The 17,506-nt window shown below is 44.7% G+C and overlaps 1 protein-coding gene across 2 annotated transcripts in view; it reads right to left on the bottom strand.

Annotated features, from left to right (window-relative positions):
• Positions 1-1,336: 1,336 nt before the first annotated feature.
• The window catches only part of UBE2G2 (ubiquitin conjugating enzyme E2 G2), a 57,617-nt gene continuing 41,447 nt past the window's right edge, over positions 1,337-17,506 (bottom strand). For both annotated transcript variants that reach the window (XM_077826391.1, XM_077826392.1), the window contains 3 exons: positions 7,921-8,039; positions 5,732-5,872; positions 1,337-3,686 (listed from right to left, as the gene is read on the bottom strand). In XM_077826391.1, the coding sequence (XP_077682517.1) occupies positions 3,574-3,686; positions 5,732-5,872; positions 7,921-8,039 (373 nt within the window). In that variant the 3' untranslated portion in view covers positions 1,337-3,573. The remainder of the gene's footprint in view (positions 3,687-5,731; positions 5,873-7,920; positions 8,040-17,506) is intronic.

The following is a 17,506-nucleotide window of genomic DNA, read 5'->3' as shown; positions in this document are numbered from 1 at the left end:
AAAGCCTAAAGCAAACAATCCACCAAAGAGAGAAGTAAAATTATTAAAAAGTAAGAAGTTACTTGCATGCATAGATCACCATACGATGCAGTTCTGACGCTCCCCAGAGAACAAGTTCCGATTGAATTGTTTCAGACACTGAAAAAGGCAAATTGATCAGGACTGTTACTAGGGGCTAGTATTACAGCACTTGTGAACGTGAATCTCTTTTTAAAAGGGACAGATGATTTCTCCTCTCATTGAAGACCATCCAATATCACAGCAGCAGCTTTACCAAATAGAATTCTATAAACTGTTCCTAAGCTGTAAGAAGTCTACAAGGTGCAGAGTTGCTGGCACAGAATGGCTGTGACATCAGAGGTGAGGCATTTCGGCAATGGGCAAATGACCCTTTGCACGCCTCAAGTTTGTGAAGTACTCTGATCTTTCTGGATGAAGAGTGTCAGCTGTGCAGTAATTTGATTCACCTACAGTATTTGAATCAACAAGTTTTATTTTTCATCATTTGCAACTAGTACAAAACTATTCTAATGCGCTGTGTTATGTTTAAATGAAGTTTAAAAATTTTGAGAAATAAACTGTGTAGTACAGTAAATAACATTCACCTATTTTGGCCATAGCATAAACATGAGAAATCAGAACAAACAGATCCCATTACCCGAACAAGGCAAGTTTCAGTTCTCAAACCAACCACTGAGAAATAACTTTTAAAAATCTAAATAGAAGTTATTAAAATTGGTGGTTTAAATCAAGTGGTTTTACTACTAATTTTAGTCATCATTTAAGCCATTTTGATGTAGCAAATCTGCCCTGCCTTTCAATGCTAACAAGTTTCTTTGAAATCAGTGTGTTCCATGTCACTAAAAATACCATTTTCTTTTTGAGAGGACAAATTCAGGGGGATGTGGCGATTTTTCAAAGTTGGATGCCCAATTCCCACTGAAAGTCAATGTGAAATGAGCATCGAATTGCCCATTTCCATAGTCGTAAGTGCAAACATAAATCCTGGAATGGACACTAAACCTCATGCCTAAGCTGAGCTGTTGCTATTAGAGATCAGAAGGAGACCTTCATGCCCAGTGCAGGACAGGATTCTTGCACCACCTTCTAAAACAGCTTGTGCTGTTCAATGTCAGAGACAAGATACTGGATGGGATGGACCTTGGGTCTGAGCCCACCTGGCAATTCTTATGCCCCTTTGTGTCTTTGAATATCTCTCCTGTGGGCTTAATGATAGTGGACTATATCTTTTCCCACATGGGGCCCAAGTCAAAGCTGTACTCTCCTGGCTATCTATCTTTTCACCTACTGAAAGAAACAATCGAGGAGAAATTCATTCTTATGCTTTTGTGAAAGAAGAAAATATCACTTTATTTTCAATATACAGATTAAGTTCCACCATAAAATAAGGATAATGAATCTTTGAATACACATGAATAAAAATATTTTGTTTTTAAAACAAGACTAATTCTGCCATGTCCCTTTCTTGATTGTGATCAATCTGTCTGGAATCAGGCATACAGCCCCCTCCTTTAGGGAGCTGTTTCCTAATGTGACCATGGTACTCCACAAGCTACACCGCATCTATCCAGTGCATAAAATGCCTTCACTCCACATACAAAAGCTACATCTTCATGTACATTTGCAAATACTAGTTGGGTACAATACTACTCCATCATCTTCCTGCCCCCAAAACTAGTCTTCTTCCAAACCTATAGGAATTACTCCCTATAATGGAGGTAAATCCAGCAAGTTATCCCAGTCCAGAGTCTCTTCAGTGATGGATAAAGACGACGCCCTAGAGTGACATGCAGCACATGTGTGTATGCAATATGAACTGCAAGCCACCAGATACTGAAATGAGAGCAATATACATGTGTCACTTCAGCAAAGCTCTCTCAATAATGTAATTATTCCTATAATTTGATTTCTTGGTTCTTTTCATTCAAAAAAAGATACTCCTATCCTAGCCTGTTTTAGTTAGTCAACAATATTTGATTCCACACACAACAGAGGTTTATGTTATTGCTTGCAGCATAAGCATATTTGCTTGAAATGCCTACAGAAGATTCAGGCCTAGACAAGAGGTTCAGTTGTAAAGCAAGAACACTAGAAGGTGCCCCACACAAGCTTTACAGTCTGGGCACTACAATGAGTAGAGTTTGAAAGTTCTTCATTGTCCTGCTGCATACCATACAGAGGTCAGTAGAACAATGTTGCAAGTGTGCATCCTTCCATCCTCCAGAGGATGGCATCAGTGATAAGGATCTCCCCCAGCACTGACTTAGGTATGCAAGAGCAGTTAGCATCTAGAAATTGCAACTCCTGTTAAAGTAAGGGTTAAATTGGATCACCGTCAAAATCCACGTTCCCTACCTGAAGTGTGGGTGACCTGGTCTGTCATGACAAGTGTTCAAGTCAGTACTCTACTCTATCAAGTATTGGCAGAACAGGGTTTCAGATCATCTCACAATATCTTGGAAAGATTTTAGTTTCCTAGCAGGACTAGCTGAGCCCCTTTCTCCCCCGCTCCACGATTTTCAGAGCACAGATGACCTACCTTGCGTTTCGGGATGCAGGTACCTAACAAAACAGCTGACCAAAATGTTTAGGAAAAGACTGGGTTTCCTGACCTACCTCTCTGATTTAAACTGGAAGTTACAATAAATATTTTTAGGGAGTAATTACAGCAGTCATTGAGATCTCTTCTTTGCAAAAGCAGATTCAAAGGCTAGATTTAGACTGACAGCATGATACAAAAATATTGGGCTATTCTAGACAGCTGGGTCCACGAGCATCAGCCACTGATGAAACTGGCCATCTAGAATTTGAGACGCCTTAGCTAAAAAACTTAAAATCGCTACCTACATTAAAACAACCTGAAGGTATTCTTGTTTTAGAACCTCTTTCACTGAGCTACCTTTTTGTAAACTCTGGTGTTGAATATCATTGCTGTTTCCAATTTCCCAATGAGATCACACAATTAAAAATGACTGTTTCTGCACACATTTTTGGGTACGATGTTAAGCAGAAACGTAAAGCTGATTGTTGTAGCAGGTCACCTAAAACTCCTCTTCTCTGGAACAAGCTCTGGGAATACCTGCAAACATTAATATGCCGACCACCTAGCTACTTAAGTATTTGTTCACTAACCTTTGCTCTGAATCACTGACTGGGGAGGATTCCACTGCTCGGCAATGCACAATGACTTGTGCATTTTCTTGGTGAGACCAGGGAGTGGATTGCAGAAAATGAGTATAAGACTGTGCTAGGCTCAAATTCATGCTTTGTAAAGTCTCCATGTTTTCAATACAACAGAATGAGGTAGCATTGAACAGCCTTTGCAATAGGACTGATTCCATTTTTGAATTCTAGTAATGTACCCCCTTGCTACATGTTTTAGTCTGAGCCAGAGGCTTTTTAAAGGGGGGGAAATAATAAAAAGAATAAAGAGGAAGAATTAGGCCAACAATTTTGAAAAATCTGCCTTTTTGGTATCAGCACTAAGCATTGCTCTCTGTCAGCTGGAGAGAAATACAAAACACTGCAGTTTCGTTCTTTTCTTTTTTGTTTTTAAAGCCCAAGGGACTTCTGCACAATCTGCTTGGCAATTTTGTTAAACTGTTCTCTGTCATCCCGCCACATTTTGGAGGCATCAACATTGGCTCCACTTTCATCATTTGGTTCTGAAATGAGAAAGACACAACAGATAGGCAGGTTACTCACCGAGGACTTTGGTTCTTCAAATGCTGCCTCTGCACATTCATCCCCCTGTGTGCTTGGGATACCATCCGCACCAGGGGGAATGTAGCTGCCCTTGGAGAGGAAATCCCACTATATATGCAGCGCCCATCCCACCCCTTGTTTCACATATCTCACAGAAAATAGAGGAGAGTTTCAGCAAGAGGTTTTTTGGGGGGAAAAGCTTAAGTGATTGGTATTGGTGCTTTCTTAGTAGCTGAACCTCAGCACTTAAGATAGTATTTTGTCACCAATGAGGCAGTCAGAAGATTAGTGGAGGTTTCTAACACTGCAGGCTGCCACCTGGCAAATCCCTTTCTGGTTCTGGAGTTTCATGAAAACCCAGATTTCTCTTCAGCCCCACCACTGCAGGTCCTCTCCTGCACCTGGGGGAAGAGTGCCACAGAAACACACACAACATTCACTTCTAGAGCAACCTTCACTTCTTCAACCTCAAGAATCTGAGAACTTTGCAAACAGTATTTAAGCCCCTGTGAGGTTGGCAACTCATTTTACAGTCAGCTAAATTAAGGTACAGAGACTTACCCAAAATTAATAAAGAACAGTGGTGAAAGGGGGAGCATAATTACTTCTTAAGGATCATACAGACAATGGCAACTGAGAATAGAACCCAGGAGTCCTGGCTCCCAGCCTCTACCTCCTGCATCTGCCAGTTTGCTTTCATGGTTTGATCACAAGGAATTGGAGCCATTCCATGACAAGAGGGGAATAAAGCTCATGAAGTCTCTTGTGACTGTACGTGAACTTCAGATCCAAATTAATCCAACTACGGATGATTTGACCAGTTCAGAGCACAGAAACACTAACCCGAGGATCACCAATCTCCAAACCTAGCTTCTCCCAAGACTGTTACCATCCAGACCTTTCTCACCACTCCTGGATCAGACTGTGGGACCCTATACCTCTCGCAACCTCTCCACTAGGCCCCAGCTGCCTTCAGTTTCCAGTCTTTGGTAGGCACAACTCCAGAGCACACAGTTTGAATCTGCTAGCAGCCAGCGTCCAGGAAAGAGGTTTCCAGAATCTCTGATACACAAAGGATATTCAAAGGTGTGTCTTGTGGCAGGGGAAAAAGGGAAACAAAGTCACAAGGATGGAAGAGTCCAGGCAGCTATTGGAGCATTGGAAAGCCTGGGTAAGATGGTGGCACAACCCAAACCTTTTGAGGCCTACACATCACTGTATTAAGCCTTAGGATGTTTAATGTATAACTGGTAATTGAGCTGATTTGGGAACAGTCTTGATGTTAAAAACGGGAACAAGTAGAGTGCTTTGCGTCCTGTTCATTCAGGTTTTCTGTTCCTAAAACCTTGGATTTTACATCCTGATGGTCATTGCTGTGATTATGGTCGACGGTAGTATTTCTTCCCTGAGTGTATATATCCAGAATAGCTCTCTAGGTTCTTAGCCAGCCTTCATCATAGCAGCATCTAAGCACCTAAATTATATTTTTATCACTCAGTACCAATTATTCAAGGGACACATTTTTATCTTCTCCAGTTATTAGATAGCCAAACTTTAGAAACTTATCTCCAGGGTAGAAATCTGTGTGAAATATTATTACATTAGCTACAGGGCTTGCAGGGTTGTCCCTGAAACGCTGACTTCTTAGGTGACCTATCAGAGTGAGAACCAAAAACTGAACCCTGGTTTCACACACGACAGCAGAGAGCAGTAACTGGGCCTCACAGATCTCCATGGCGGTGCCATTAGCCTGGAGAGAAGCAGTGTGAGGTTGCATGCAAACCTGGAGCCACCAATTTGCTGATCTAGTCCAGGTATTTTGAGGGTACCGATACATTAATAAAGCAGTAGGTGGCTGTTATGGCACTGACAGATCTTGCTGTTGCAGAACAAGGTCTGAGACCTTTGACTGCCCAACAAAGACAAATATCAAAGTAAAGACATTACCCATGCTTCAGAAATGCTATCCTAACTGAGCAACTCCAGATGAGGCACTAATCCTTACCTGCTAACATGCTGACCACTGACAAAAGGATCTTCTCCACGCTCTGCACTGGGCTCCACCGCTCAGCGCTGCTCTCGTACCCCATGGGGTCATCCCCTGGAGCATGCAGAATGGAAATGCAAACTCTCCCATCTGGGTAAACTGAAGAGGAAGCAGAGGAGATGAAAAGCTTTTTATAAATGATGCATTTGCCCCTTTGGGCTCCTCAGACCAGCAATGATTTATGTGCAGAGATGACCAGACTTGCTCAGCCCTTGCCTCCAAACAGCTGCTCCTGAACCCAAGGGGACACTTTCCCTTCAGAAGGCAACAGGACAAGTTATGGGCGTTTTGTTATCTTTCCTGAACTAAGAAGGGAGAAACTAACTTTATCATCATTGTAGCCCAGGTCACAGAGGCAGGTTGTAAAAATCAGATCTCATGCACAGGAGAAAAAAATAATACTCTACAGGGAAAGTAGGCAGCAAATTAGAGCCAAACATTTTTCAGCTTTACTAGTGCCCAAGCTTCTCTCTCCCAGGGACTCTGCAATATGGATTACTGTACCTCCAGAGAATCATTACCCCGTAGTTTCCAAAGTGAACCACACTTCGTTATTTTCTGCCCATATTTCTAGCCTCCCTACAGCCTTTTGCCCTGTCCTCACCACCCGTTCCAAATTACTCTCACCCGCAGGTTTCATTAGCATACTCCTTCCAGAACAGAGATGGAGATATTAAGAGTGGATCTCACCACAATCCTCTGCTAGTCTCCTCCCTGCAACTGGACACAAGATACTCTGACACTCCAAGAACTCCATCCTCTGCTGGTCACTGCTATGCTGACTTGCTGGATTTTCAAAGCAGTGTAGAACATTTTAGCCCTATATATATATATACACAACTAAGTCACCCAGGCTTCTTGAAAACTTCAGTCCCTGCAGAACTTTCCTTACATTACATTAATGGTGCATCTGTACAGGACTCAACTGGGAGATCAGTTCCCATGGTGACAGGCAGGGTCTAAGAACATTGACAATCAGTCGGAGACAAGGGCAATGGGAGCTGGGTGGATTAAACTACCCCTCTTGCTGATGGAATAATATACCATAATGTACAGGAAGGGCAGAGTAGGTGAAGATCAGGAGCTGCACAAATTCCATGGCTTGTTTAAACCATATTTCATGTCAGGTACCTAAATCTCAGCCAGAACTTAAAGTGGTTGACATTCCAGAGCTTGTGTACTAGGGGTGGGGAACATGCGCGGCAGGTGCGACCAGAGTTTTCCCTCTAGTATTGTCAGACTTTAATGAATCAGAGGATGGGTCCAGGCACATAATTTGAGTCATAATAAAAGGTTCACACATGTTTTCTGTGTTGCTTTAATAACTAATTAAAGCAGTAACCAACAGCTTTGTGCAGAACGCCATGGGCCTGTTCAGAAAATGAGAATTGAGTGCTGGAATAGCATTTGGTGCAGTTTTTAAAATATATGAGCTTTTGGACACAAGCATTAGTATTATTCAGTAGAACACTCTTAAACCCCTACCTGCAGAGAGGAGTCCCATAAAAACAGTTTGGTTGTGATACAGTGACAGTTAAAAAGATTGGAGTTACACTAAAAGACTAAAAAAACCTCTGCTGAAATTCACATCCAAGAATCTGAGCTGTGCCACATATTGAACAGAGGCACCTGGCCTCACAGCAATGTCACATGAGGAATCTCATTAAACCCCCGTCTTTTGCAGCAAATGCTACTTTTTCTTCCCTTAAAAAGATTCCTCACATTAGCAACATTTAAGTTACAGAACAGCACAGAAGAGAGTCTACCCCAGATTCAGATTGTTTTTCTAGCCATATACCACAAGGCATACACCATCAGAGAATTCAGATGTAGTATAACTGCAAGAATTCCTGCAATGATCCCCATGCAAGACAGACTCACTTTTCAGTCCTGACCCTTGCTGTACCATGACCAAGAAAGCATGATAAAAGAGAGTTAGATTAGGAGAAAAGACAGTTCCAGAAAGACATGAAACTGTCCACTGGTTAGGAGAGCTCCCAGCACACACTCCAGATCTGGGGTTAAATGAGAGACAACAGCCTTTGTGGAAACACCTGATGTCCTCCTACAACAGTTGCCCCTTTAAAAAATTATGTATTAAAATAAAGTCTTTAAAAAAAAACAAACACCTGTTGAATCAAACTTACTGTTTGGATGAAACATCTCACATGTGAACCTCATCTTCGGAGGACTTAGAGGATAATCAAGAGGGAAGCTCAGGATAGCTGGGAAAACACCATACTCAAAACAGGTATCCTCTGGGCCCCTAGAAACAAATGAAACAAATTAAGTACCTGACTGCAGTGTAAATCCCTCTCTCTGCAGTAGTCACTTATTAAGAGGATTAATCAGAGACATACAATTTAACCTTGGTGTTGTGAACATCAAAAAGAAATCGGAAAGAAGAGTATATTGGCCTATCAGTACTCCTGCAATAAGAGTCAAAGTGTTAAGAAAATTATTATGCACACACTTGGGATTCCATTAAAATTCAAATAATACAGTTATGGTAGGGGACAGAAAAAAAAAAGATCCCAAAAGTTAAGAGTAACAAAATGATTATTTGTAAAAGACTGTAAGCGGTTAGGGGCAGGAACTCTCTTACTGTGCGTTTATAACACTGAGCACAGCAGGGCACAGAACCTGAATGGGGCCGCCAGCTGCTACTGCAATACAAGTAGTAAAGCATTTCAGAAGATGGCACATCAGTAGCAGCAAGTTACTTATAATGTGCAGTACACTATTCTTGTGCAACACATGCTAATGTCTATTTGAACAACAGACTTCTCCTGTCCTGGCGTGGCTAGCATTACCACCAATATCCCCCATTTAAAGGTGGCTAATGACTAAGATCTTGTTTCAGAGTAACAGCCGTGTTAGTCTGTATTCGCAAAAAGAAAAGGAGTACTTGTGGCACCTTAGAGACTAACCAATTTATTTGAGCATGAGCTTTCGTGAGCTACAGCTCACTTCATCAGATGCATACCGTGGAAACTGCAGCAGACTTTATATATACACAGAGAATATGAAACAATACCTCCTCCCACCCCACTGTCCTGCTGGATGAAGTGAGCTGTAGCTCACGAAAGCTCATGCTCAAATAAATTGGTTAGTCTCTAAGGTGCCACAAGTACTCCTTTTCTTTTTAAGATCTTGTTGAAACTTGTTCTGAAAAAGTCTGATATTTGTTTTCAAGTTTACACTTCAGGAGAAAGGTGGTGATATATCAACTCACGGCATCAGTCACTGCTGTTCAGAGCTTGTCTCCTCGAAGTATGAAACACAGGCTTGCAATGTTCCCATTCAAAGATGTGAGGGCTGGACCCATGACCGGTTCCCTTCCTCACAACCATGGCACACAAAGCATGGTTTGCCCCATGAGACCACTATCTCAGTCATTACAAGCATGGGAAAAGTAATTGAAATGGCACTGTTAAGTTATTTCTCCTTAGGTTTCAAGTCCTCTTCACACTGCTTTTGACAGCCAAGTGGACTCTGGGAACTGAAGTTTGTAGTAGAGAAGTTTCCTCTCTGATGAACACCCTGGGGTGTGCTATTGTAGGATATTTACAAGCAGAGAACTGCTGGTATTTGATTACTGGTCATCAGTCAATTGTGATCTCTGGCTTTGCAGTGGGGCTGCCACTAAGACAGGCTCTCTGCCTGCCCCGGCCCCACGCCGCTCCTGGAAGCTGCCAGCGCCACCCCGCAGGGGCAGAGGTCTCCCTCCTCATGCTGCTCCTGCCTTTAAGCACTGCCCCCGCAGCTCCTGTTGGCCACAGCTCCCCATTTCCAGCCAATTGCAGAGAGGAGCAGCATGCAGAGCCACGTGCCGCTCACACCTGCTAAAGGGGCCGCAAAGGTGCATTGGCGCTTTCCTGGAGTGGTGTGAGGCCGAGGTAGGCAGGGAGCCTGCCTTAGTGGCAGCCAACCTGCACCGCAACCAGGAACCGCAGGAGATAAGTGCTGCCCAGAGGGAGACCGCACTCCAACCCCCAGCCCTGACCCCCCTCCCAGAGGCAGCACCCACATCCCCTCCTGCCCCCCAACACTCTGCCCAGTCCAGAGCCCTGTCCTGCACACAAACTCCTTCCCAGAGCTTGCACCCCTCACCCCCTCCTGCACCCCAACCCCCTGCCCCAGGCTCAGCCCAGAGCCCCCTCCCACACTGTGAACCCCTCGGCCCCAACCCAGAGCTTGCACACCCTCCTGAACCCCAACCCGGTGAAAGTGAGTGAAGGTGGGGGAGAGCGAGCGATGGAGAGGGGGGATGGAGTGAGTGGGGCGGGGTTGTGGGGAAGGGGTGTGGCCTCAGGGATGGGGCGGGGTAGATCCTGGGTAGCCCTTAAATTCAAAAAGGGATCTTGGGTATAAAAAGGTTGGAGATCACTGCTCTAAGAAAACCAAGAACAGAGACAACAACTCTTCCTCAGCTTTCATCCCCTAATGCCCCTACTCTACTTGCACTACATTGATGACATCTTCATCATCTGGACCCATGGCAAAGAAGCCCTTGAGGAATTCCACCATGATTTCAACAATTTCCATCCCACCATCAACCTCAGCCTGGACCAGTCCACACAAGAGATCCACTTCCTGGACACTATGGTGCTAATAAGCGATGGTCACATAACCACCACCCTATACCGGAAACCTACTGACCGCTATTCCTACCTACATGCCTCCAGCTTTCACCCAGATCACACCACACGATCCATTGTCTACAGCCAAGCTCTACGATACAACCGCATTTGCTCCAACCCCTCAGACAGAGACAAACACCTACAAGATCTCTATCAAGCATTCTCACAACTACAATACTCACCTGCTGAAGTGAAGAAACAGACTGACAGAGCCAGAAGAGTACCCAGAAGTCACCTACTACAGGACAGGCCCAACAAAGAAAATAACAGAACGCCACTAGCCATCACCTTCAGCCCCCAACTAAAACCTCTCCAAAGCATCATCAAGGATCTACAACCTATCCTGAAGGACGACCCATCATTCTCACAGATTTTGGAAGACAGGCAGTCCTTGCTTACAGACAGCCCCCCAACCTGAAGCAAATACTCACCAACAACCACACACCGCACAACAAAAACACTAACCCAGGAACCTATCCTTGCAACAAAGCCCGTTGCCAACTGTGTCCACATATCTATTCAGGGGACACCATCATAGGGCCTAATCGCATCAGCCACACTATCAGAGGCTCGTTCACCTGCACATCCACCAATGTGATATATGCCATCATGTGCCAGCAATGCCCCTCTGCCATGTACATTGGCCAAACTGGACAGTCTCTGCGTAAAAGAATAAATGGACACAAATCAGACGTCAAGAATTATAACATTCAAAAACCAGTCGTAGAACCCTTCAATCTCTCTGGTCACTCGATTACAGACCTAAAAGTGACAATTCTTCAACAAAAAAACTTCAAAAACAGACTCCAACGAGAGACCGCTGAATTGGAATTAAATTTGCAAACTGGATACGATTAACTTAGGCTTGAATAGAGACTGGGAGCGGATGGGTCATTACACAAAGTAAAACTATTTCCCCTTGTTTATTCCCCCTCCCACCCCCCACTGTTCCTCAGATGTTCTTGTCAACTGCTAGAAATGGCCCACCTTGATTATCACTACAAAAGGTCCCCCCCGCCCCCCGCTCTCCTGCTGGTATTAGCTCACCTTAAGTGGTCACTCTCCTTACAGTGTGTATGGTAACACCCATTGTTTCATGTTCTCTGTGTATATAAATCTCCCCACTGTATTTTCCACTGAACGCATCCAATGAAGTGAGCTGTAGCTCACGGAAGCTTATGCTCAAATAAATGTGTTAGTCTCTAAGATGCCACAAGTACTCCTTTTCTTGTTTTAGGGGATACATACACCTGTCAGGAATGACACAGACGAGGCAGATAGATTGAAAAGAGGTAGGGCAAAGTTTTGTGCTTTCCATTACGCAGCACAGATGGTGGCAGATGAGTTTGACTTAACTTAAAAATGGCAGACCAAAGACTACCAGCTACTAATACCATACCAACATCCAACCAGCATTGGGCCCTTCCGACCATGTAGGTATCTGGAAGCACGCCACCCAAAGGTGGGCTGCAGGAAAGGGAAAGAATAAGAACACCTACTGCAGGTGGTACAGAGCCCCAAATATTATGCCATAAATGGAGGAGTAAGGGCACTAGACACAGTCAGCAGTAATTAGTCCTACAAGCCTAGTTAACTCCTTTGGAAAGGTCACACGCACGCAGCCACCTGAGGCACACAAAGAGAGCACAGGATGGGAGCAAGCTGTGCAGCTGGAGGTGCAGGTGACTGGAGCAGCATGGAGGAAAAGGCCACGGATTCACAGGGTTATCAACCTTTTCAGCCTGAGTCTATGCATGAATGTCTAATTGCACAGCCTGCCCACTCAAACCACTTGGCACACGCACAGAATGGGACGACATGGCAAAAACTCAATACGTCTCATGTTGATGCTATTTCTCTCACTAGACACCTCAAAATCCAGCCCTTTGCACTCTTCTGCTCGCTCTCTCATTGGCATACAGCATCTTCACCAGACTGCTACAGTGGCACAGCTACATCGGTGCAGCTGCACTGCTGTAGCACTTCTAGTGTCAACTAGCCCTCAGTGTCACGTAAGATCCCTGTAGCAACTCCAGCCACGAAAAAGTCACAATAGGAAATGGGTCATTTCAGCTGTATATACCCAATAAGTGTTTTATTCTGTTCCTCTCTTCACAACTGCTGCTCTGCAACATGTCCTGTTCCCCATGGACATGGCGGGCAGCTTCCTTGTTCCCTTCCCCCAGGGACACTCCTCTCCTACTGGCAGTTCTAATCCTGCTGGCATCCCCTAGCTGAGTGGTTCTCATTCAGGGGTTCGAGGCCCTCTGGGGGGCCGTGAGCAGGTTTCAGGGGGTCCTCCAAGCAGGGATAGGATTAGACTCCCTGGGCCCCAGGGCAGAAAGCTGAAGTCCAGGGTCCTGAGCCCTGCCACCTGTGGCTGAAGCCAAAGCCTGAGTAACTTAGCTTCATGGGGGCCCTGTGGCATGGGGCCCCAGGCAATTGCCCTGCTTACTACCCTCTAATGTCTTTTATACGCAGAAAACCAGTTATTGTGGCACAGGTGGGCCCTGGAGTTTCTCTATCATGTGGGGGTGGGGGTGGGGCTGGCTCTGAAAGATAAAGGTTGAGAACCTCTGCCCTAGCTCTTCTGTGGGCCATTACTGGCAGGTCCAGTCGGGAGGGAGGTGTAAGAGCTACCCCCACAATACAGCAGCAGTCTGCAGGCTGGTAGAAGCAGATGGAAACAAGGCGTTACAAGACACAAGCTGGCCAGAGCAGCAGCAGTTCTCCTTCCTCTTACCCCCTACAATGCCTCATCTAGTCACCAGTCAGCACACTGATAAGCGGTGGGTTTGTGCAGGAGCCTGTGCACCTTGCGATAACCATGTATCAACAGAAGTCTTTCCCACTTCAGCATGGCAACTGCCTTGTGCTATTACAGTCACCACTAGGCAGGCACCCAAACCCTTGTCTAGTAAGAAACCTCAGATTTCCATTACATGTTTCCTAAGCTCTTCTAAAGAGCACAAGGAGTTAACCTGCTCTTATCCCACTCCCCATAAACTTAAAACCAAACATGGGGTTGGGAGGGAGGGGAATATCAAAGCTTGCACATTAAATTACTAGGAAGGTCGTAACACTCTGTTCAATTATACCCACACACATCCTGCTAATTACGTAATCTTGTCTCCAAGGCATGTTCCAGGATTTGCGTGTCTGCACGTCAAGGGAAAATAGCCAGCAGGTATGGCGCTTTTGCTTCTTTGAAGATACTGTTGTGCTGCTCACAGGGACGTCAAACATAGCAGCTCAAAAATCATTTAAAAGATAGGGACTAGGTGGGGACTCACCTAATTGACCGACCAAGAGTCGAACTATCAGTATCAACTACATGTCAGGACTTCTTACCAATTGAGACAAAATACTGAACACTTCAGGAAGCATAACTGCTGTATATGGAGTCCCCACACCTCTCAGCTTTCAGACTCTTGTTCTGTGACATATCCAAGGCATACATAATGCTGCGTGCAATTACATACATCAGAGTTCATGTGGAAGTGTTCTCTATCATATGCATCTGGTACACAAAATAACCAAGTGTCATAGGGTGACCCCGCTTCGACAGGCCGTGGCATGACAGGTGCATCTGCCTCAGTTTCCCCGTTCAGAATCCCACCAAACAGCCTCTCAATGCAGATGGCCCTTGTGGGGTTAATTTATTATAGAAGTCCTGTGCACATAATTCACAACAAAAGTCCCACAACCATAGTCCAGAATTCCCCCCACATAGTTCAAACAGTACATGCAACATACATCCTGGGCATCTCCCACCAGGCCCCGGCTTCCCGGTACAGTCCTCTCCTATCCTCATCCCAGGACAGCCAGTCCAGCCCTTCTACCCTGAGTGCATCCCCACTCTTCCCAGTGGGAACCCCCACAGCCTTTGTGCCTGGAGAGCATATTTAGCAGGGAACATCCCTGCCAAGAGAGCATCCTTCACTCCCTTTGGCCCTCTCACAGTTCCTCTGGGTCCAGCTCTCTGATCCTGGAATATCAGCCACTGGGTATCTTTCTGTACCTGATTCTCCCTGTCCTTTATAGCCCCCAGGTGCTGTCCTGCCCTCTTAGTTGGCCTGTAGACGAAAGCTCAAGTTCTACAAGACAGAAAAACTGAGTAGGCTTGCTCCTCAAAAGTGTGGGGATTTAGAAAGGCTCGACAGGTGGGTTAGTGAAAACAATAAACACAGGCACTAGACCTGCACTTACTGCTCCTCAGATTACTTTAAAATGAGAGAAACGCATCAATAGCCAGTGAGAATCAAAATTATACTACAGTCATGTTTGTCTTCCTCATGCTTAGTCAGGGTAATTCAGCAATAAACACCATGAGCTGACATTTATTCTGGTTACAGTTTAAATACATTTATGTATTAAACTCCTGAAAGTGTGTGGAGTTTCTAGTGCCTCACATTCCCTTTTAAAAGCAACAGGAAACCCTGGGGGTTTCTCTGCTCAGATATGCTAATGCATGATCATATATGCCTCATTTTTAGGACCTCTGTTAAACAGGTCAATTGTTTTTGTTTTAGTCATTTGTTGCTGCGGGGATCAAGTTCAAAGGGAAACCACGAAGTGAAACCAAGATGGGATTTTCTACTATGAAATGCATAAGGGTGTGAATTTTAGACCTAAACAACTTGACAGCATCCCATTAAATTCAAGTAGTATGCCAAGAGCACTAAAGTTAAGCAACTATTTGGTTATCCCACTACCTGGGACAGAAATGATCTCGAAGCACTCCACAAAACTTGAAGCTTCAACACCTTATTCTATGATCTTGTCTGACTTCCCATGCTAATCAACGTCGGGTGCGTTGAGTAGTTGGACACCTCCAGGAAAAACCCAGATGATGCGGAAGTTATTAAGGCACCACAGCGACTGGCACTCTTTCCTTCTAGTCAGTACAGTATGGATCCAATGCTCCAGTGTGGTGTTAGGGAGCTCCTGGAAATAGCATCTTTCAAATGAAGTGCAAAACCAACTATCACAAAAGATGTGTTGCTACACATAAATCCTGGAGTTCCCCTCAGCAAAGTTCACATCGGGAACTACATTCTGCCCACCTACATGCATCCCCGTAGTTTCAGCTTGAAGTCACCATTTCTCAACCTAAACTGTTGTGATACTGCACAGAGCTGAAACATGGCTAATAACTAACTACCTTTTGATCATGCAAATTTCACATCTTTAACTTTCTCAGAAAGCTGTGCTCCTCCGGAACAACGGAAATCACAAGGCCCTGGACAAAGCATTCCTGCTTGAGAAGATCCAGCTACGAAACAAACCATTATATGGAGCAAATAATCAAGCAATCGATTTGCAAATACCTAGCAAATAAGAAGTTGAGATGTAATAGTCAGCATGGATTTGTCAAAAACAGATCGTGTCAAACCAACCTAATAGCTTTCTTTGACAGGGAAACAAGTCTTGTGGATGGGGGTAGGGTAGTGGTGGTAGATGTGGTATATCTTAGTAAGGCTTTTGGTACTGTTTTGCATGACCTCAAACGACAGAAATACAGTCTAGATGGAGCTACAATAAAATGGGTTCAAACTGGCTGGAAAACCATTCCCAGAGAATAGTTATCAGAGGTTCACAGTCAAGCTGGAAGGGCATATCAAATGGGGTCCTACAGGGATCGGTCCTGGGTCCACTTATATTCAATATCTTCATTAATGATTTAGATACAGTAATGGCATAAAGAGTACACTTATAAAGTTCGCAGAGATTACCAAGCAGGGAGGGTTTGTAAGTGCTTTGGAGGATAGGATTACAATTCAAAATGATCTGGACAAACTGGAGAAATGGTCTGAAGTAAATAGGATGAAATTCAATAAGGACAAATGCAAAGTACTCCACTTAGGAAGGAACAAATCAGTTGCACACACACAGAATGGGAAATGACTGCCAAGGAAGAAGTACTGCGAAAAGGGATCTGGGGGTCATAGTGGATCACAAGCTAAATATGAGTCAACGGTGTAACACTCCTGCAAAAAAAAAAAAAAAAAAGCAAACATCACTCTGGGATGTATTAGATGTAGGTTTCCCTCCTCCCATTGGTGGGTAGGGACTTGGGACTAGAAGGGGGAAAGAGTGCTGTGAGCCTCATTTATGGTGGAAAGTCTCTCTTGAAGAGGAAGGCTTTGCAATGTTTCCTAAAGATGGTCAGACTCTGGATTCACCTGAACTCCTCTGGAAGACTGTTCCATTGCTGGAACTCACTCACCAGAGAATGCTTTGTTCCCAGCTCTCTGTGCTCGAACCTGAGCTTTGTGATCTGCCTTGTCCCAGAAGAGAACAGCTGTCATGGTGGTTCTCAGATCAAAATTTGGTCTTTCATGTAGCTGGGACTTGATCCATTAATTGCTTTGAAAATTAGGACCAAGGCTGTAAACTGGCATCAGGACCTGACCAGGAACCAGTGAAGGGATGGGAACAGGTGCCTGATGTGATGACAGCCTGAGTCACGGAGAAGGCGGGCAGATGCATTCTGTACTAACTTGTGCATAGTATTCACATTTAGATACAAGTTACAGTAATCCAGCCTGCAGGAGACAAATGCATGAAACACCACATTCAGGCTCTTGTCCAGAAGGAAAGGATGAAGCTACTGGTATACATGGAAACTGATGGTACCTAGTCATCCAGATTTAGCAGAGTCAGATAGGTCCCTGAGGCTACACCTCTTTGACAAATGGTGGCTGTGAGCCTTCAATGGAAGGCAGAGAATGTCTTGGTCACTTCTTCAAAAAGTGTTTCCCTCCTTGTGACCAGCAACATTTTAGTCTTGCCTGGATTCAGCTTGCACCAGCTGCTCTTCATCCAAGAGCTAATTTCATGTCGGCATTCTGACACATTAGTAGTGGCAGCAGCTGCATCATTTGAAAATGAGATCTAGAGTTGAGTGCTATCACCACACTTTAGGCAGCTGAGCCCGTGGCATCTCGCTCTCTTCACTGGTAGTCTCACACAGATACTGGAGAAACGGGGATAGTCTGGGTCCTGTGGTACCCCAAAGGTGAAGGCCTTCAGAGAGGAGGAAGAGTTACCACAACTCTTGTTCTGCTGGAGAGGAACAACCGGAGCC

This window comes from Eretmochelys imbricata, chromosome 9 (genome assembly GCF_965152235.1).
Source record: "Eretmochelys imbricata isolate rEreImb1 chromosome 9, rEreImb1.hap1, whole genome shotgun sequence".
Lineage (NCBI taxonomy): Eukaryota > Metazoa > Chordata > Testudines > Cheloniidae > Eretmochelys > Eretmochelys imbricata.
This window is presented reverse-complemented; position numbering and strand designations above follow the sequence as displayed.